General features: G+C 41.4%; 1 protein-coding gene across 1 annotated transcript in view; it reads right to left on the bottom strand.

Moving 5' to 3' along the window:
• Positions 1–1,260: 1,260 nt before the first annotated feature.
• The window catches only part of ECRG4 (ECRG4 augurin precursor), a 60,787-nt gene continuing 39,903 nt past the window's right edge, over positions 1,261–22,144 (bottom strand). The window contains exons 3-5 of the mRNA XM_044288137.1: positions 18,293–18,340; positions 2,602–2,759; positions 1,261–1,653 (exon numbers count right to left, since the gene is read on the bottom strand). Of these exons, the coding sequence (XP_044144072.1) occupies positions 1,492–1,653; positions 2,602–2,759; positions 18,293–18,340 (368 nt within the window). The 3' untranslated portion in view covers positions 1,261–1,491. The remainder of the gene's footprint in view (positions 1,654–2,601; positions 2,760–18,292; positions 18,341–22,144) is intronic.

The following is a 22,144-nucleotide window of genomic DNA, read 5'->3' on the forward strand; positions in this document are numbered from 1 at the left end:
ATCATCATCAACTGTGCATAACATCATCCAAAGATTCAGAGAATCTGGAACAATCTCTGTGCGTAAGGGTCAAGGCCGTGATCTCCGGGCCCTTAAACGACACTGCACTACAAACAGGAATGTTACTGTAAAGGAAATCACAGAATGGGCTCAGGAATACTTCCAGAAACCATTGTCAGTGAACACAATCCACCTTGCCATCCGCCGTTGCCAGCTGAAACTCTACAGTGCAAAGAAGAAGCCATTTCTAAGCAAGATCCACAAGCTCAGGCGTTTTCACTGGGCCAGGGATCATTTGAAATGGAGTGTGGCAAAATGGAAGACTGTTCTGTGGTCAGACGAGTCATGATTCGAAGTTCTTTTTGGAAATCTGGGACGCCATGTCATCTAAACCAAAGAGGACAAGGACAACCCAAGTTGTTATCAATGCTCAGTTCAGAAGCCTGCATCTCTGATGGTATGGGGTTGCATGAGTGTGTGTGGCATGGGCAGCTTGCATGTCTGGAAAGGCACCATCAATGCAGAACAACATATGCTCCCATCCGGACGTCATCTCTTTCAGGGAAGATCCTGCATTTTTCAACAAGATAATGCCAGACCACATTCTGCATCAATCACAACATCATGGCTGCGTAGGAGAAGGATCCGGGTACTGAAATGGCCAGTCTGCAGTCCAGATCTTTCACCTATAGAGAACATTTGGTGCATCATAAAGAGGAAGGTGCAACAAAGAAGGCCCAAGACGATTGAACAGTTAGAGGCCTGTATTTGACAAGAATGGGAGAGCATTCCTATTTCTAAACTTGAGAAACTGGTCTCCTCAGTCCCCAGACGTCTGTTGAGTGTTGTAAGAAGAAGGGGAGATGCCACACAGTGGTGAAAATGGCCTTGTCCCAACTTTTTGGGGATTTGTTGACACCATGAAATTCTGATTCAACATATTTTTCCCTTAAAATGGTACATTTTCTCAGTTTAAACTTTTGTTCCGTGATTTATGTTCTATTCTGAATAAAATATTAGAAGTTGGCACCTCCACATCATTGCATTCAGTTTTTATTCACGATTTGCATAGTGTCCCAACTTTTTTGGAATCCGGTTTGTATATACAGTAGATTTAAGCTGTGAGATGTCATTAAATCATACAGCTATTTTAACTGGTATTTTGTGTCTCGTTAATAGAAAAGCAAACAAACCGTCTTTACATACAGAAGTTTTATTAAAATGTAAGAGTAAAAAGCACCGTTTGTCATTGTGCGTCAAAAATAGTAATGCCTTCTTCATGCAGCTAATGTGCATAACAAGTATTTAGCACTGCTAAATGTGACCATGCACAAATATGTTATGCAACAAGACTAAAGTATGACATCATAAAGTGATTAGTTACATAGACCCTAGCTGTTCTCTTTAACCCCACAGGTTTAATGCAAACAAATGCATCATTGCCAATTAGACTGAAAGCTTTGCCTACTGCTTCTTATTTTTAGGGCAAGGTTAATAATCATCATAATTCACTGCGGCTCCATGTCTGAAAGTATTTGGATTGCGCGGTCCAATTGGTGCATCCTCGTCATAGTGGTGGTGGTAAAAACCTCCGTAGTATTCAGTTCCAGCTCTGCGTTGATTCATCCAGTAATCAGCATCATCTTCATATTTCTGTATCACAAAAAATATATGGCATATGTTACATGTCGTCCCCTTAACTTACAGAAAAAGGCATTCAAGTTGATTCAACTATGCTTTTTTTTTGTGTGTGTAAACAATAGCATCAAACTACATTGTTCTTGAAGTACTGCACAAAAACATACTGAAATGGTACACTTTGACATATGCAGTGTAAAAGAATGGGGCACATATTTTTCACATTATAGGTTCTATTTTTTGCATACACAATAAGGCTAGGTCTACACGACGACATTTGTCGCACCAATGTCGCACAACAATTTTTATAATGATAATCTACGGTGTCGCACTGCGACATGCTGCGACTGCCACAGTCGCAAAAACTCCATTCGAGATGGATCTTTCTGCGACTGTTGCATCGCAGCATTGCGACACCATAGACTATCATTTAAAAAATTGTCACGCGACATTGGTGCGACAAAATGTCGCGCAAAAAATGTTGCAGTGTAGATGTCCCCTACATGTCTTCGTGTAGACCTAGCCTAAGATGGTTACACACATGCTGTTGAGGGTGCACATATACATTGCAGGTGAGCCATGGGAACCACATACGGATTACCGTTAGTTTCTATGCTGCACCTATACAGTACCTGCGGTCTTTTGTAGTGCAAGTACAGTTGCAGTCTGACAATTAGCGATAATCCACTTGTGGTTACTGCACATCAGTCACATGTATGGGCACCTGCAGTTTTGCCACAGTTGATGTCAGTTATTTTTCTTAGGACTATTATTACTGCATGGAGATATTTTAAATATTGTGCATTCAATGGTAGAAATTCTAACAACTTTCTGTAGTCACAAATGTATTTATTTTTTATATTTACAGGCAAATGGTGTATCAAGATCAGAATATCAGTTAATGAAAATGTCCAGGTTAGATAGTCATTTTAATCTATAGAGACAGGGTGTAGCACCACTTACTGTTTCATCAAAGCCCATGTAGAGGAAATGTTGGTACCACTGCTGAACCTCAGGACGACTCCTATCCCACAGCTGGCGCTTAGATCTTTTTAATGTGTTCAAAAACTCATTAGCTTTGTTCCCGTCTACAGATACAATGGATTTTGCAGGTTCCTTAGCTGCTTCCAACAAAGGAAAATAAATTAAATTTTGAGATTAATTGTATAACTTTAGCATAAAGTATCTAAGTAAAAAAAAAAAAAGTGTACTTGTATAGCTTCACTAACTCCAGTACTTATCCAAGGGTAAAACCATGTATGTCTGACATCAGAATACTCCTTTAAAAAGTGTTGACTATGCTAAAGTGTTGACAGCACTAGGTAAGGGCTGGTGATAGTATTACAAACTTTATTTTCCTTTCTGTCCTCGGCAGCACCCAGGAAAATTATTCTACCCCTGCCAAAGGACCGAAAGCAGCAAAGAACGGTTAACAGGGTTAACAAACTACACATCTATCATCATATAAGTCCTGCCTTCCTGAACACGCACTGTGAATTTATTTCCTTAGCTCCTGTCTACTTAATCTGTTCCCACAAGTTTCCAGAGTTGTGAGGGATGATTGGTTGGTTTCGCTGTTTCCCTGCAGTTTGCATGGTGTCCATGGATGAGTCTCTCTGTCCATGCTTTCCTTTGACACTCCCCTGTGACCCTGAGTTCATGGCTCTGAACCATGACCCTCCACTCCGATGTGCCCATGCACCATTTCCTGGACTTGTTTAACTGTGTTTCTTTCTGTCAATTTGACTCTACAGATTGGGAATCTGAGGCCACTGCTGAGGAGGAGACATGTATGTTTAGAAAGGAGGATACTTCTAAGTTGGTTAGAGCTGTGAGGCAGACTGGGGAGGTGGATGAGGATATCATTTCAAAGAACAAGTGCTGTCTCTTCTATTTCAGTGTGTCAAAGCTAAGATATTGCCCCCATTTACATAATCCCATCTCAGACCATTACAGCCCTTTCTCCACAGGGTTTGGGACTAGTGTTGGGCGCGAATATTCGAATCGCGAATATTAATGGGGAATATCGGCACTTTTAGAATTTGCGAATATTTGGAATATAGTGATATACAGTGCTGCCCATAATTATTCATACCCCAGGCAAATTGTGACTCAAAGTTACTTTCATTCAACCAGCAAGTTTAATTTAAAGGGAACCTGTCATGTGGATAGTTGATATTAATCTAAGTATATACAATAATTAACTACTATAAAGTACCTTAGATGTATTCACTTACTGGAGTGACAGATGGTTACCTCATAATATACACACAAAGATGCCTCATGCTAATGAGCTGATTTGAGTCCGGCGTGATGTCCATGAGTCCAGCGTATATTTAATTCAGAGCTATAGCCAGTCCCCTGCCCACCTGCTGCTGATTCATATGGAAAAAACTTCTATTCAGCAGCAGGTAGGCGGGGAGAGTCAGGAGCTCGTGAATATTCAGGACTCATCATTATCAGCTGGAGCTTTTCAATACAAGATGTTGGCAGATTGACTGGGTCAATTAAAGAAAGTGACCCAGCATTTTGCTAAGAGAATCAGTCACTTATTTAGGACACCATAAAACTGATGACAGGTTCTCTTTAAGTAATGTACAAGAGGCATTATTGTGAGAAAAAAAAACACATTTCTAAGCTTTTATGAGCAAAATATACAAGATGTTCCGCACTGTGGAAAATCTAGAGGATGTGGTCGGAAGCCAAATCTGACACCTGTGCTGGCCAGGAGGATAGTTAGAAAAAGAATCCAAGGATCACCACCAAGGCCATCTTGGTGAATCTGGGCTCTGCTGGTGGCAATGTCTCAAGGCAGACAATCTAACGGACACTGCCCACTGCTGGGTTCCACAGATGCAGACCAAGGAGAACGCCACTTCTCCAGATAAGGCACACACAAGATTGCTTTGCCTTTGCAAAAGCTCATCTGGACAAATAAGAAGACTTCTGGTCTTCTGCGTTATTGTCAGATGAAACAAAAATTGAATTGTTTGGTCACAATGATCTTTCCTTCATTTGGCGTAAAAAAAGAGAAGCCTTCAACCCAAAGAACACCATCCCCACTGTCAAACATGGTGGTGGGAACCTAATGCTTTGGGGGTGTTTTTCAGCCAATGGACCAGGGAACCTAATCACAGTAAACGGCACCATGAAAAAAGAGCAATACATGAGGATTCTCAACGACAACATCAGGCAGTCTGCAGAGAAACTTGGCCTTGGGCACCAGTTGACATTTCAGCATGACAATGACCCAAAACACACAGCAAAAGTGGTGATGAAATGGTTAGCAGACAACAACATTAACGTTTTGGAGTGGCCCAGCCAGAGTCCAGACTTTAATCCAATTGAGAATCTGTGGAGGGAGCTAAAGATCAGGGTGATGGCAAGAAGACCCTCCAACCTGAAAGATTTGGAGCTCATTGCTAAAGATGAATGGGCAAAAATACCTGTGGAGACATGCAAAAAGCTGGTCTGCAATTATAGGAAGCGTTTGATTGCTGTAATAGTCAATAAAGACTTTTCTATTGATTATTGAGAAGAAAAACTACCACAAGAGGACACAGTTTTAAATTAGAGGGGCAAAGGTTTAAAAGTAATATAAGGAAGTATTACTTTACTGAGAGAGTAGTGGATGCATGGAATAGCCTTCCTGCAGAAGTGGTAGCGGCAAATACAGTGAAGGAGTTTAAGCATGCATGGGATAGGCATAAGGCTATCCTTCATATAAGATAGGGCCAGGGACTATTCATAGGATTCAGATATATTGGGCAGACTAGATGGGCCAAATGGTTCTTATCTGCCGACACATTCTATGTTTCTATGTTTCTATGGTATGAATAATTTTGGACTGGACACTTTTTGCTCAAATGTAAATAAAAGCTGAGAAATGTTTTTTTTTCCACCATAATTGCCTCTTGTACATCGTCTTGAAAGTTGATGCACTCCATGATTAGAACATTTTTCAAAGTATTAAGACTTCTGAGACATAATGTCATTTCTCCTTCTCTTATATTGGATCTATTCTTGGTCCTTAAAAAACTTAACTTGCCACCGTTTGAGCCTATGGCTCAGGCACATGTTAAATATTTTTTCTGGAAGAATGTATTTCTAGTTGAAAAGGCTTCTGCTAAAAGACTTGGTGAGCTGCAGATGCAGCCCTATCTTAAGATCCTTCTTAACAGGTTTGGAATTAAAGCTGTGTTTGCTTTTCTGCCAAAAGTTTACTCTGATTGGAAAATTAATGATGATTTTCTCATCGTCCTCAGGCAGCACAGATCAGGATATTCTGTCCCCTAGCCTCCACCCTAAGACCAGCCCACCTAGAATACTGAATTAAGAATTAGCTTAATGAATTGCTGGTGCTATATGAGACCTCTCTCACAGCTGTGTTTTACTGTGTCCTCGTTTAGACTACACAATGTGAATTGTCCTCTGCAGCAAGTACAAGCCATGTAATTTAAATGGTTTCTGTAGTAAACAGTGATGAGCTGCAGGGGCACTATTCGAATTCGCAATATTTCACGAATATTTGGGCGAATATTCGTCATATATTCGAGAATTCGTGATCTCGTCATTATTTTCTTGATCGCGAAAACCGGCAATCGAAAATTCGCGATATGAAAATTCAAGATCACTACTCCTAAAGTCAAAAATATTGCAGCCTTCTCATTGGCCCACAAGCAAGAAGCAGTGAGGGATCATGGGTATTGATGAAAAAAAATCTAGAATATCCACGATTACACCACCATGGTGGCTCAGTGATTAGCAGCGCTGGTGTCCTAGGTTCAAATCCGACCAAGGACAACATCTGCATGTAGTTTGTATGTTCTCCCTGTGTTTGCGTGGGCCCCACGCCCCGTTGGGGACAGTTGGATGCTAATTTCTCTAAAGCTGCAGAATATAGTAGCGCTATATAAGTGCATAAAATAAAATATAGCACTAAATTCTAGATATTCGCAAATTCTCAAAGTATCAATATTCGCGATAAAATTTTGCAAATAGAATATTCGCGATCAACACTAGTAGTAAGTAATGTGTAATCGGTGCCTGCAGTAAGTATAGGCATTCATGTGTGTTGGTTCAATGTGTATTATTCCTGTAGTAAGTACAGGCATTAATTGTGTGTTTGGTTCAGGTTATGTGTATTGTTCAGGCTACACAAATTATATTGTTTCCGCTGTAAGTTCAGAAGATGCAATGTAAAATGATTTTTGCAGGAAATGCTATGTGAGTTGATATCTGCAGGACATGCAGGCCATGCTTTGTAGGGGGGCCACTCAGACTACCCTCAAAAGCTGGACATTAACACACCCCTCCCCTCTCAGCTAAGCCACTCCCCAACTTTGTTAGGCCATTCCCCTCCCCTGCCCACAGCCGACGGAGATTGAAAAACATTTAACGCAGAACGAACTTCAGGTCAGCTGCGAGGGGCGGGAGGGAGGCACACTATTACAGACCAGGTAATGTGTATTGTTCCTGCAGTAAGTTTAGTTTCATGCGGCAAATACTAACCATGTAATGGGTTAGTTCACTGCAACTACAGACTAAAATAACTTGCACACCATGGCACTTTCCATGGCATTAAGTATAATCCATGTCACTGAGGTGTCCCTGGCATTTAGTATATTGCAAGCCACATGGGTCCATAAGTATATTACACTTCATTGGCTGTGTCCCTGGCAGTATTAGATTTCTTGCACTGATTTTGCAGACCTTACTGCCATCAGGTTTGTTTCATGTCTTGGGAGTTTCTTCAAGATCCATGTTTGGTTTGCCAGGAGTTTCTCTGCCATTTATGACATTTCTTGCCTTGATTGTCCCCAACTTCTGTTACTTGCGCTCAAGACTGACATCAGGCAGATTCTTAACCTTAAAGGGGTTGTCCAAGTTATTTTTACTGATGACCTGTCCTCAGGATAGGTCATCAATATCAGGTCGGCGGGGGACCGACACCTGGCACTCCCGCTGCTCAGCTGGTTGAAGAGAAGGTGCGCCGTGCCAGCGCTGTAGGGTGTTTCATTTTGTAATGGAAAAAAATAAAATGTAGACTTTTGCAAACTTTGTAAAAGATATATATGCCAAATTTTAAGAAGATTGGATAATATTTAGGGGTTGCACACTTTCATCAGTTTGGTAAAATTAGGCAAAAAATCTGATTTTTCAATATAATTACTTTATATGGGAAAACTAGAAATCTCAAGTTTAAAATAATATTAAAACTAGACACTAAGATTAATAGGTAGTATGGGTAACTGCTCAGAAGCTGTTGAATATCCAAATCATTCTTTGGAGCCCATCGACTTACAAGTGCCTGGTGCAAAAAGCGAACATATGAGGCTGACAAAATGTGCAACCCGTTTCATTCCTTTCAGCTCTGGTTGAGGAATATTAAACTGTTTAGTGAAAAGGACAATTTTAAGTGCATATATTGCCTTTACCATCCACCTTGCATGATGCAGAGCCCCTGGGATCCTGAAACTGAAGTAATTTTTAGACCAATCTCCTAGGTACAAAAGTGAGAGTAGTAATAAAAGTGATCAATGTGTGCAACCCCTAAATATTATCCAATCTTCTTGAAATTTGGCATATATATCTTTTACATCACTGAGACTCGGGGCATAAGCAAATCACATGTTTAGTAAAATGAAACCCTACAGCGCTGCCTTCTATTCATTGTTTACCTGCACTTGAATAGGAAGGAGCTGTCCCATTGAAGTGATTGGGGCGGCTTCTTGTAATTACACCTGCTCACCACTGCAGTGTTGACAGTGAGCAAATAAACAACGAAGAATAGGCTGTTGTGTGCCTTCTCTTCAACAAGCTGATCGGCGGGGGTGCCGGGTATCGGACCCCCACCGATCTGATATTGATTACCTATCCTGAGGAAAGGTCATCAATAAAAATAACTTGGACAACCCCTTTAAGGGGTTCTCTAACATCATGTGTTTTGCTCCCCATGGAATCCCTAGTTATATTATCTTACCACGCAGTCTCTTCTGATACCTCTGTTAGGATTGTAGGATCTGTTGGTGTCTCCTAAGCTTGTAGATCTTACAAGCTTTTTGCTTTCTTTTTATCAGCCATTGGACAATTGAGTCTTTCAAGGCTATATATTGTTATCTGTTATCATCCCGCTTTCAGGGGATTCTGACACGTTATGCTTCTATCTTCCTGCTTCCTTATTCTCTTCATTGCGTAGTATTACACAGCCTGATGTGGCAGACAATTGTCAGGAGGGAGGCTTTCTCTCCTGGCAATCGCCTGCTCGCTAGTGGAGGAGACTACTACTATTACATGCAGCGTTCTCCTCCGCAGCATGGGGAGGAGTGATCACTATGCCATCGCTCGTCTCCATGCTGTATAGTGGTTTGCCAAGGGCAGATCTTTATTAGACACTACAATCTTCTGCAAGCAAACGATAATTTTCTAATATGTCAAAAGATTCAGATTGCTCGATTGCATCAGGCAATCAGCGCTAGTATTACACTACAAGATGATCACTAACAAGTGTTCATGTGAAAATCAGGCAGTTTGATACAGGTATAACACCCCAGAGTTGGGTTAATACATGCCTCCACCCCGCTACTATGTGTTAAGAACCTGTATATTGTCATTAGATATCATTTATATTATGTCTTCACAAATGTGCATCTAAAACCATGTTAAATACAATTGTTCCTTGTAATTTTCCAGGTTTACCAGCAGGTGGCAGCAATGCATTGGTAAGGTACAAGTCCTAATTTAGTATATCTAGGCTAGAATGGATTATTCCCGCTTATCTCCCCCTCTGTGGAGGTATGTACTGTTCCCACATCCTGCAGCATGGGTGGAGAAGGAAGTTAGAGGCAGTGTGCCAGCCACCCCTTGTTGGGGAAGGCTTTGTGATAGCGTTCAGGAGATCCCCTGCATAGGGAAGACAGTTAGGATCTTGTCTCGGCTGAGACCTGATCACATTCCCAGCCTGAGCACTGCAGCCTCAGCTGGATGAAGAAAGCAGACAACCTCCAGAGTTCCAGGAAGAAAGCATCCCCCGAGAAATCATCTGTGAGTTAAGTCCAGAGACCTAGGAGAAGCCATTCCTTCTCAGCTAGTCTGTCCCCACAAAGCAGAAGGTACAGAAAAGTGCAGAAGATTAATTCCTGCCACAGTTACAGAGCTACCAAGCAGATGTCCTATCCTGCAAGCTCTTCATATATCAAGCAGAAGCATTTATTCCTGTCAAGGGTTGCTAAAACCTGCTGGGACCAGAGACCAAAGCTGTATACTGCTTGGATACAAGTTATCTTCAGTAAAGAAAAGTTTGAACTTCATCTGAAGGTCTGGACATTATTTTTGCTGCAAAATTCCTCTATTACTCCTACTTTCACTACACTCAAGTTTATTGCAAATGAGCCAGGAGCCAGAAGTCCAACCGTACCCAGGTAGGAGACACCATTGACACAATTACCACCACCCTATAAAGACATTATAGGCCATTACACCACTCTGGCATTCCTAACCTGGGAAGTGCGTTATAACACCTTGGAAGGGCCCTGAGGTAGTACCTTGCGCACGCTGCAATTGGCGTCACAAACAATATAGACTATTATCCACCCCTATTCTGGCCCACTGCATAAGTGGCATCAGTGTTACCCCATATCCTGCTCATTGCACAGGCTTTAGGGTTTTTGAACCTTTCATCCTCACTATTGATCTTAGGTTTCTTGGTCTGTGAATTAACAGTTTATGTTCTGATATTACATGACTTTCCAGATGAGCTTCTATTGAAGAAACTGGTCTAACACAGGTGGTGCAGTTGTACTTTCTACATTTTACCAGTCTTGTAGCCATGGGTACAGGTTCCTCTGCTTCTCCTTTTAGGTAGAGGTTTCTTTCTTGGGAACACAGTTCTTTACATGGAGTCTACTACCACTACACTACTAAAAAGATTACTTCTCTGATTTCCCCTGCTATTTCTTCTTGTGACAGTTATCTGCAGTGCAAGTCATCAATAAACTCTAGGTAGTGCAAAGAATCTCTATGTCCTGACTCCACTGCTTGTGAGAGACATATTCAAGTTCTCTCTGATAATCCTGTTTTGAAGAGTGAAGAAGTTCTATCAGTTTGGTTTGCATTTATGTCAGGTGGATGGATCTTGAGAGTCCTCAGAAGATGACACCTTAAAGTTTGCTATATTCAACCTGTTTCTGTTACATAGAAACATAGAATGTGTCGGCAGATAAGAACCATTTGGCCTATCTAGTCTGCCCAATATACTGAATACTATGGATAGCCCCTGGCCCTATCTTATATGAAGGATGGCCTTATGCCTATCCCATGCATACTTAAACTCCTTCACTGTATTCGCAGCTACCACTTCTGCAGGAAGGCTATTCCATGCATCCACTACTCTCTCAGTGAAGTAATACTTCCTGATATTACTTTTAAACCTTTGCCCCTCTAATTTAAAACTATGTCCTCTTGTAGCAGTTTTTCTTCTTTTAAATATTCTCTCCTCTTTTACCTTGTTGATTCCCTTTATGTATTTAAAAGTTTCTATCATATCCCCTCTGTCTCGTCTTTCTTCCAAGCTATACATGTTAAGATGCTTTAATCTTTCCTGGTAAGTTTTGTCCTGCAATCCATGTACCAGTTTAGTAGCTCTTCTCTGAACTCTCTCCAAAGTATCAATATCCTTCTGGAGATATGGTCTCCAGTACTGAGCACAATACTCCAAATGAGGTCTCACTAGTGCTCTGTAGAGCGGCATGAGCACCTCCCTCTTTCTACTGGTAATTCCTCTCCCTATACACCCAAGCATCCTGCTAGCATCGCCTGCTGCTCTATGACATTGTCTGCCTACCTTTAAGTCTTCTGAATAATGATCCCTAAATCCCTTTCCTCAGATGCTGAGGTTAGGACTGCATCACTGATTTTATATTCTGCTCTTGGTTTTTTTTTACGTCCCAGGTGCATTATCTTGCACTTATCAACATTAAATTTTAGTTGCCAGATTTTTGACCATTCCTCTAGTTTTCCTAAGTCCTTTTCCATTTGGTGTATCCCTCCAGGAACATCAACCCTGTTATAAATCTTTGTGTCATCAGCAAAAAGACACACCTTACCATTGAGGCCTTCTGCAATTTCACTGATAAAGATATTAAACAATATGGGTCCCAGAACAGATCCCTGAGGTACCCCACTGGTCTGAATATACTCCATTGACTACAACCCTATGTTGCCTGTCCCTCAGCCACTGCCTAAGGCTACATGCACACGACCGTATTTTGTTTCAGTGTCCGATCCGTTTTTTTTGCGGATAGGATGCGGACCCATTCATTTCAATGGATCCATAAAAAACACGGACAGCACACCGTGTGCTGGCCGCATCAGTATGCCCGTCCCGTTGCTCTGCAAAAAAAATAGTGCATGTCCTATTTTTTTCTAGTTTGCGGACAAGGATAGGCATTATTACAATGGATCCGCAAAAAAAAACGGATGCCATACGTAACATCATCCGTTTTTTTGGCGGATACGCATTTTGCGGATCGCAAAACACATACCGTCGTTTGCATGTAGCCTTATCCATTCAACAATATGGGAGTCCAAGCCCAAAGACTGCACTTTATTGATAAGCCTTCTATGTGGGACCGTATCAAAAGCCTTACTAAAGTCTAGATAAGCAATGTCTACTGCACCTCCTCCATCTATTATTTTAGTCACCCAATCAAAAAAATCAATAAGATTAGTTTGACATGATCTCCCTGAAGTAAACCCATGCTGTTTTTCATCTTTCAATCCATGGGATTTTAGATGTTCCACAATCCTCTCCTTAAGTATGGTTTCCATTAATTTCCCCACTATTGATGTCAGGCTTACTGGCCTATAGTTGCCCGATTCCTCCCTACTACCTTTCTTGTGAATGGGCACAACATTTGCTAATTTCCAATCTTCTGGGACGACTCCTGTTGCCAGTGATTGGTTAAATAAATCTGTTAATGGTTTTGCTAGTTCACCGCTGAGCTCTTTTAATAGCTTTGGGTGTATCCCATCAGGCCCCTGTGACTTATTTGTATTGATTTTAGACAGCTGACTTAGAACATCTTCCTCTGTAAAGACACATGCGTCAAAAGATTCATTAGTCTTCTTTCCTAACTGAGGTCCTTCTCCTTCATTTTCCTTTGTAAAAACTGAACAGAAGTATTCATTGAGGCAGTCAGCTAGTTCTTTATCTTCTTCCATATACCTTCCTTCTTTTGTTTTTAATTTGGTAATTCCTTGTTTTAGTTTCCTTTTTTCATTTATGTATCTGAAGAATGTCTTATCGCCTTTTTTCCCTGACTGAGCTAATTTCTTCTTCTCTGTTGAGCCACAAAAATGATCTTTGATTCATAGAAGAGGAATCTCTGAGAAAGATGTGTCATATCCATTTCCATAGAGTTGTAAAGATTCATATGCCATGGGGATGGAGGGAGGGGGGCATCAAGTGCATGTCACATCATAATGGGAAGCCCTGGCATCTAATTTAACATGCTGTGCTGGCTTCAGGCATGACCCTGTCATCAAGTGCATGCCACGCTATGGGGGGTATCCCTAGCGCAGTGATGTCGAACCTTTTAGAGGTCGAGTGCCCAAACTGCAACCCAAAACCCACTTATTTATCGTAAAGTGCCAACACGGCAATTTAACCTGAATAGTATAGTTCAATCTAGTATATATTCCATGTACTTTATTATTTAGCTATTAAAGCCTGCCTACATTCAGTGCCCTGCCTGTGCTGTTCATAGTGCACCCTGCGCTGATGAATAACAGGAAAAGTCTAAGGCATATTGGTACACCATAGACTTTTTTCACAGTGCGGGTGCCCACAGAGAGGGCTCTGAGTGCCGCCTCTGGCACCCGTGCCATAGGTTCGCCATCACTGCCCTAGCCTCTGATATGTTAAACGTCATGTTTGCTTCAGGATAAATATTCCTAGCTTCATCTTAGTTGCAGCCTATGGGGAGTATCCCAGACATCTGGTATCTTGTATGCCATAGTCATGTCCAGTAATTCCTGACCCTGGATTCTGTGCTCAGCAGCTGAAGAATTGCACACCATGGATTTTCAACAAGATCCTTCTATCTTCAGGTTCAGTAAAATCTTCAGCCACAACAGACCTTGTTGTGGCTGAAGGTGGAGCGCCTTGCTAGAGGTCATTACAAAAGCCAAATAGTAGTTTGTGCAGTTTGAGTTGAAGCAACCTTTTCCTTGTTATTCCTCCTCAGGGTCTTAGAGAAGAAGCAAACATGCTGTTAGGCCTGTCATGGACTGTGGTATTCTTCTAATTGAAAATAATCGTCTTAGTCTGTGGTTACATTTTCCTTCTGTAAACTGTTAAATAGGATCTATTCAATCTATCCTTTTCTTGTACACTTTTTCTTTCTGCTTTTGTTGTTGGATGATACTTCAGCTCTTGTCAGTGAGCTTCCAGACGGAGTTATGTCATCACCCAAAAATGTTATGTCTGCAATAAAATGTCAGCCTGGCTGTTCAGCCACCCATCACCAAAAACGGTTCAGACCTGAAACCTTGTCTTCCTTATTCTCTTACAAGTGGTCACTATTGATTTTCATTTTAAGTTAATTTTTTCCCCATTACATCTGCATTTAGGATAGTGGAATAGAAATTGTCAATTATTACGTAAGGTTTTTTTCCCCCAAATGCCAATACTCTGGGAGTTAAATCACTAAAATAAAGTGGCCTAAATGAGAGGAAATACTAAAAAACCCCAAACAATGTAGTGTGTTTATAACCGGGGGAGCAATTCCTCCGCATGTGATCCGTTGCTAGCGGCAATCCCCAGCAAAAATGCATACAATGGAGGATGTCGGCAGCGGACCACATGCACCACAAAGGCATCCTACACATAAATCACTGCAAACGGTGCACCACAATGATATGAAACTGACAATACTGGCTAATTCCTTTAGGCTGATGTTAGAAACTGAGACTGTAGCCAATGTATTCTAGTCAGGAACACAACGGATCCCCTTTGCACCACCGTCAAGGTATCTCAGTGTGGCATGGGTCCTACCACTATGGTGTGTGAACACGGTCTGAAAGGTGCTAAGATCCAACTCACAGCTCCCATACCTCCATAGTGAGATCACTCATGTAGTGGGAGAAGGGATAAGGCTGCAAGCACCACCTTTTGCAGTGATTTATGTACTCTGGGAGTTACCGCAAGGGATACCAAAGATCTATTCTTTACTTGATAATGTCTGCCTGCAGTCTCTTCTTTGGATAGAATCTACGTTCTTTGAAGGTCAAATAACCAATCACTTTCTATTATAGGGTAGAAGGGGTCCTCTCTTTTTCCTCTCTGCCCGTTCACCTTCCACCCCTGGGGCAGAGAGGGCCATATTTCTCTTAATTGTCATTCTGCAAAATTTACCTTCCCTTTCTTTTCTGCTATTCATATCCTACTCTGTGCTGCCTGAGGACGATAAGGAAATAGAAAATGTGTCTTAGGCTACTTTCACACTAGCGTTCGATCGGATCCGTTCTGAACGGATCCGATCATAATAATGCAGACGGAGGCTCCGTTCAGAACGGATCCGTCTGCATTATTTTAGCATATAAAAGCTAAGTGTGAAAATAGCCTCGTACGGATCCGTCCAGACTTTCAATGTAAAGTCAATGGGGGACTGATCCGCCTGAAGATTGAGCCATATTGTGGCATCTTCAAACGGATCCGTCCCCATTGACTTACATTGTAAGTCTGGACGGATCCGCACGGCCAGGCGGACACCCGAACGCTGCAAGCAGCGTTCAGCTGTCCGTGCGGAGGCGAGCGGAGCGGAGGCTGAACGCCGCCAGACTGATGCAGTCTGAGCGGATCCGCTCCATTCAGACTGCATCAGGGCTGGACGGAGGCGTTCGGGTCCGCTTGTGAGCTCCTTCAAACGGAGCTCACGAGCGGACCAGCGAACGCTAGTGTGAAAGGAGCCTTACCTGTAATTTTACCTTTCTCAAGTCTGAAGGCAGCACATACCTACCTTCCCAATAACATTGCAGCTATTCATCTTTTTTTTAGCACATGAGTGAGCTGTGAGAGAGGGTTTATATAGCACCAGCAAGTACGGTAATTATGCTAAGTCTTACTTTAGTATTCTAGGTGGGCTGGTCCTAGGGTGGAGACAAGGGGACAGAATATCCTAGTCTGTGCTGCCTTCGGGCTCATTGAAAGTAAAATTACAGGTAAGGCAAATTTTCTATATTGTATTGCGATAATACTTCCCTAAAGCTTGCAATTCAAGTGGAATTCGATCCGAATTTCAGGATAAATTTGATTTGCCGCAAAGCCGAATTTTCTCGTGCTTCATGGTAGCAAATCAATTTAATCTTAAATAGTATAAAAAAAACTAAAAAAACTAAAAAATCATACTTACCTCCTTTATTTGCTCGCGACAGGGCGGCCTGCCGCCATCTTGATTGCAGATTTCGGCCATCTCTACTCGCAATGATAAAGAAAAATTGCACTTCTAGGACGTTAAGAGGGCAGACTGCAATTATCTAGAGAATACTAAAGACTGTACATTATCAGAAAAGCTTTTTATCCGATTCTTTGGCGCCTGAAGGGGTCAGGCAGCAAGTAACTCCTCAATTGCTAGATGGATCTAGGACATTAACTGAATGTTATAAATTAGAAGATTTACCTAATTCTGCAAGATCTACGGCTACTTCCTGGGCTAGTCTCCAAATCATCTGCCAGATGACTTTTGTGGCCTCCGCAAAAACTTTTATGGACTATTACAGTCTGGGCACTACAGAAGGATGTACACAGCACAGGAGCAATGCTAATGCCATTGCTCCTCCCCATAGAGAATCATTGTTTGCCGGCAGTAGACATCTGTGGTGCAGTTGTAAATCTGTGTTGGTTATTTTGCTTGGTTATTTTCACAGTGTTCATTATATGATGGTGGTGGTGTAGCTTGTTAGCCCTTTCTTTGCTGCTTTTGTAATTTCTGTCCTTTGGAAGGGGTGGAATAATTATCCTGGGTGCTGCCTTGGACTTCAGAACATGTAGCTCTTTTTGGAGCTTTAATCATCAGGAGTATTGTGAATACATTTCAAATTCTGCTGTTGCAAATGCCCAGGGCAGAACTTCACTGTAAAGTGCCCTCTGCACTGGACTGCTTCATGGCTGCCCCTCTTCTCTGAGTGACAGCTGTATCCAACCAGGAGACACCTACAGCCATCACTTGCAGCAGCTGGAAGGGTCTATGAAGCAGCTCAGTGCAGAGAGCTCAGCGAAACCTCTTTGTAAGATAAGGCTCCTGAACATGGGACCCCCTCTGTTAACTCAGAATTCCCCTCTATGGTATCTGAAAGTGGGTTTACTAAATAATACAACCCCTTTAAAGAGGACCTTCAACATGAAATTATTCTGGAGCATCTTTTCTTATAACGAGTTGTGGCGTTCTGTTGTTATTCCTCCTAGAGATTTATGAATAAATTGACAACTAGACGTTACAACATTCCCATTGTTACAGGCAGTACGCATATACATACTCTTAGTGGTGTTTTAATAGTAAAAACTTTGCATAAATTTTCTATGATGGTAAAATTATAAAATGCTACAATTAATATATAGCTGAATCCCCGGTGTGCTGTCTCTATTCTTTAGATAACTTTTCACAGTTCCTGGGGCAGAGGGATCTAAGGGACGTGCACCAGTCTATTGAAGAAGTGCTGCTGTCCACTTTGTGAAATATGTTCAATAACAGCCGAATAGCTCAATAAAGAGTTCTAAAAAAAGAAACTTCAGCATTATTGTACGAGGAATATAAGCATTCACTAAAATATACGTCAGGTCTTTAAAGAGGACCTTTCACCACTTCTGACATGCCTGTTTTAATAGCTTCATGCATCCCCCGTGTAGTAACAATTCTGGAATATCTAATCTTATGGCTCTATGTTGTGCCACTCCTGTATTATTTCTACTAGAAGTTATGAATTGATTGCCAGCAGGCTGCAGTAAGGGTACAGAGGGGTGGTAACCAGTTGGGGGGGTGTGTACCTTCAGAGTCTGAAAATGGCAGCACTGATTGGATAAAGTGAGACTGTGCAGGTACACCCCCCCCAACTGGTTACCTCCCCTCTGTACCCTTACTGCAGACTGCTAGCAATTCATTCATAACTTCTAGTTGAAATAATAAAGGAATGGTACAACGTATAGTTATAAGACTAGATGCTCCAGAATTGTTATTACATGGGGAATATATGAAGCTATTAAAACACGCATGTCAGGAATGGTGATATGTCCTCTTTAAACAGCCAAAATGTTACTGTTGGGCATTTACCATTATTGTAGCATTAAAAAGTAGCAAATTATGGTGCACACAATATTTGCACCATAATTTTTCTTTTTTAAGCTTCTCAACATTTTGGCAAGTGCCAAGATAAGGGGAGCGACTTAGCAGGAGGACAGAGCCTATCGTGGCCTGCCGGATTTACTACAACTTACGCCAGATCTGACATAGGTCATAGCTCAAGTCTACATCAGCCCCTGGCTGGCGTCGATTCAAGCTTCTGGTCTTGATAAATGTCCCCCAAAGTTTTATGTCAGCATTAGAAGTTATGTTGTGCAATCCTAGTAGCTGTTTAGGATTTTAAGCGGAAATTGACTTACCTTCTCTTTTCTGAAGCATCATTCGAAGTTTGTTTCCACTCGAAACATCTAGAAATATATTACATATTTTAGTATTAGTCGTGTACAGCAATCAAAATGGTATGTGTTATTGACAACATTTATTTATTTATGGTATATTTTTCGTGACTGGCTTTCATTTTCTAATCTTCACTTACAAGATGTAATCTGAAATAAACAGATGGTAAAGCAATGCCTTATACACAGCTTTGTAAATGAGTGGAAACAGACTAATAGTTAATGTATTTGAACACTGCAGGTTCAAAGTTCTGTACTGATTAGTTTTTTTTAAAGGGGTTGTCCGGAAAACTAAAATTCTACATTATTCAAACCAACTTGGACATGCTTCAAGTACCACCAGCTGTATCTACTTTTAGAAGCTGTAATAGTTACAAGGAGAGAGCTGCAGGAGAAAGAACACACCCCCTGAAAAATAATACACCCACTGAGAAAGGACACACCCCCTGAAAAAGAATACACCCACTGAGAAAGGACACGCCCCTGAAAAAGAATACACCCACTGAGAAAGAACACACCCCCTAAAAAATAATACACCCACTGAGAAAGGGCACACCCCTGAACTGCCAGCTTGAAATAAATCTAGCAGAGCAATTGAAGCAATGAATGTGAGGATTCTGGATCCATGTGAGATACAGGGCTGGTTCTTGCTTTGTAAGGAAGAAATCATCATGGTACATCAATCATGGAATAACCCCTTTAATATATCTTATTTCAGGACCGTTGTTTTTATGCTACAGAGCTCAATATTTCCTACATAGACCTGGCTGCTCATAGCCACCACTGGAGGGAGCTATTTATTTAAGGCTCCTACATTAAACTCAAGATTAAAACTGTATTCAGTAAACTCCCCTTGTGGCCACTGCAGGCAGCCCGATAGGATTTAGACCTATTTCTATTTGGTTTAATTGCCTTGATTTTGTGTACAAGACGAGAGAATTGGTACTATGCAGTGTTCATATACACAGAATAAGAGCAGATATACATATTCTAGGGAAGTGATCCTTGTCTCCAGCCTAGTTACCTAGTTATCATCCTCTCTCTGTACAGGGCACCATTGCACACAACACGGCTTTAGCTATAGTCTACTTTACTTCCTAGACAACAAATATCTTTATATCCTCTGGTTTATGGAGCCATCTAGTGGTGACAAATTAATACTACACATTTATACACAAACTGACTACTACTACTGACTACTACTGACTACCAAGCAGTATCTAAATAAACAGTTCAGTAAAAAGGATATATAGAAGGGATAGAAGGGATAGTGTAGGGGATGACACTATGGCACTATGTAAGCAAGCTACATAAATAAATAAATACAATTAATGAATATAACAAGCTGCCTTGCCCTCCAGTTCACTGACAAACCTCAGTGTCCTAGGCCTTACAGTTACATAGAGTGAGATCAATCACAGGTTTTCCAGGCACCCTACGAAGACCAACCACACTCAACCCCTTGGCGCCAAACCATTCACTTTTATTAGCACCTCTCTACCCCTTCTATCATATTTTCATGGCCGCATTCTATCCGAAAACCCAGCTACCATCTCAGGGCATGGCGGCACCGCTGAATACTGCAGCCCACAATCCCAAGCAACCCAGAAGCTAAAGGTGTACAGTCAATACATATCAGATATTCACATCATCCCAGTTCACATATGTGCAGACAATATATTTGCATGACATGTAAAAGACAATTGCCAGTCTCAAAACTTCTTTTACCTTACAAGGGACGTTTACGCCCCTTACATAGCACTTTTTTATGATTTTTCTTTGGACTATTTCTCATTTTTCATATAGTTAGTAGAATTCTGGAGTCAAAATAAACTGTCCAACTCCAAAGAGTTGTTTAATGGTCTTCTCAGTATAGTATTCAAAGGGTTGTCAGATTAAAAACAATCCCTTTTAGAATGCCACCCAGGGCGCACTGCTCATGAGGAAAACTGAGAAGGTGGCTTCAGGCAGCTTTCTACTAGGACTGGGGAGAGGGGGCCTCAGCCCTGAATACAGTTATATCACATATCTGTATTCAGGGCAGTGCAGGGATGGAGGCTAAATTATAGGGTTCAATGTACATTGTGGCTTTCTCAGGTTTTGTGCCACAATTCACAGCAGACACCTTGACAAACTGCTATACACAATAATACGTATACATCACTATATTCCGTAGTGCTATGAAACCTATGTAGAGGATCAGATTTGTGCTTGTCACATGATCAAAGGTCCTTAAGCACCTAAAAGACTCAAAGGGGTAATGGAGGAGAGCATGGAGAAGCATCAGCAGCCAAATGTGTGTGCATTTTCAAAGTGTAAAATCTAAGGCCGGATTTTCAGCAAAAACATATTAAGGATTTGCTCTGGATTTTCTAGCATGGACATTGGAAATCTACAATACGGACAGTGTGTGTGTGTGTGCGTGTAGGGGGGGGGGGGGGGGGACTATTTACTTTTTGCCTCAGGCGGTAGAAGGGCTAGGTGCACTCCTTATGCCACCCCGGGTTGTGATTCCTGCACTCACACAAACAGTTCATTTTGCTGGGGTAAACCAGAGCCAGCCAGACATTTCCCTGGCAGAGAAAATGTATTATTACATAACGGTCATTCAGATTAATGCCTGTTCCTCTAATGCAGGGATGGTTCGAGCCCATTTGAATGGGAGCCTTATGTACAGAGTAGTTTTTGTTCTGACTGTAATCCCCACATTGTACACTATTAATGGTTTTTATTCTCATTATTTTCTAAGTTTAAATAAGCATGTGCATTTGGTAGGTCAATAGTTAGAAAGTGAAGTAGAAAATGTACTGTAAAAAAACAAACAAACAAAAAAAAACTTGTTTAGCCCCCCTCGAATCCAGCACTGGACTCTTTGTTTACTGGCTGAGAGCACTCATATACCATACTTACTGGCACCTCTGATGCCCATAACGGCTGAGGCCAGTGGAGGATTGAAGAATGCTGATTGCTTTTTTAATCATATTTTCTGCTTCTTTCCCCCCACAAACTTTTGATTAGGATAAAGGGATTTAGGTGCATATAATACAAGGCATTCAGAAAGTTTTATAGACGGTTTCGCTTTTCTTTTTTTTACATATGTTCCAGCCTAAAAATCAAAGTTTTCCTTCATCCTTCTGCACTCAATGCCCCATAATGAGAAAGTGAAAACTGAATTTTAGAAATAGTTGCAAATTTATTAAAAAGGAAAAACTACAATTGGACATGATTTGGTAAGACACACCTCTGCCTCTATAAGGTCTTACAGCTGACAATGCATATCAGAGCAAAAACCAAGCCATGAGAAGGAAATAACTGCCTGTAGAGCTCAGAGACAGGATTGTATGGAGGCACAGTCACACAATCAATTCGAATTTCTAAGCATCATGTCTGAAGGAAACCTGCCCAATAACATCCCTACAGTGAAGCATGGAGATGGCAGCATCCTGCTGTGGGGGTGTTTTTCAGCGACTGGAACAGGGAGACTGGTTAGGAAAACTGAATGGAGAAAAGTACAGAGATATTATTAATGAAACCCTTCCAACAAGAAAATGACTCTCATCACACAACCAAGACAATACAGGAGTGACTTAGGAACAACTCTGTGAATGTCCTTGAGTGGCACAGCCATAGCCATGACTTGAACCCAATCGAACATCTCTGGAGAGACCTGAAACTGGCTGTCCACTGATGATCTGTAACCAACCTGATAAGATTCTCAGAGAAGACTGGCAGAAAATCCCCAAATCTAGGTGTGCAAACTTTGTGGCATCATACCCAAGAAGACTGCAGACTGTAATCGGTGCCAAAGTTGCTTCA

Source organism: Bufo gargarizans, chromosome 3, assembly GCF_014858855.1.
Source record: "Bufo gargarizans isolate SCDJY-AF-19 chromosome 3, ASM1485885v1, whole genome shotgun sequence".
Lineage (NCBI taxonomy): Eukaryota > Metazoa > Chordata > Amphibia > Anura > Bufonidae > Bufo > Bufo gargarizans.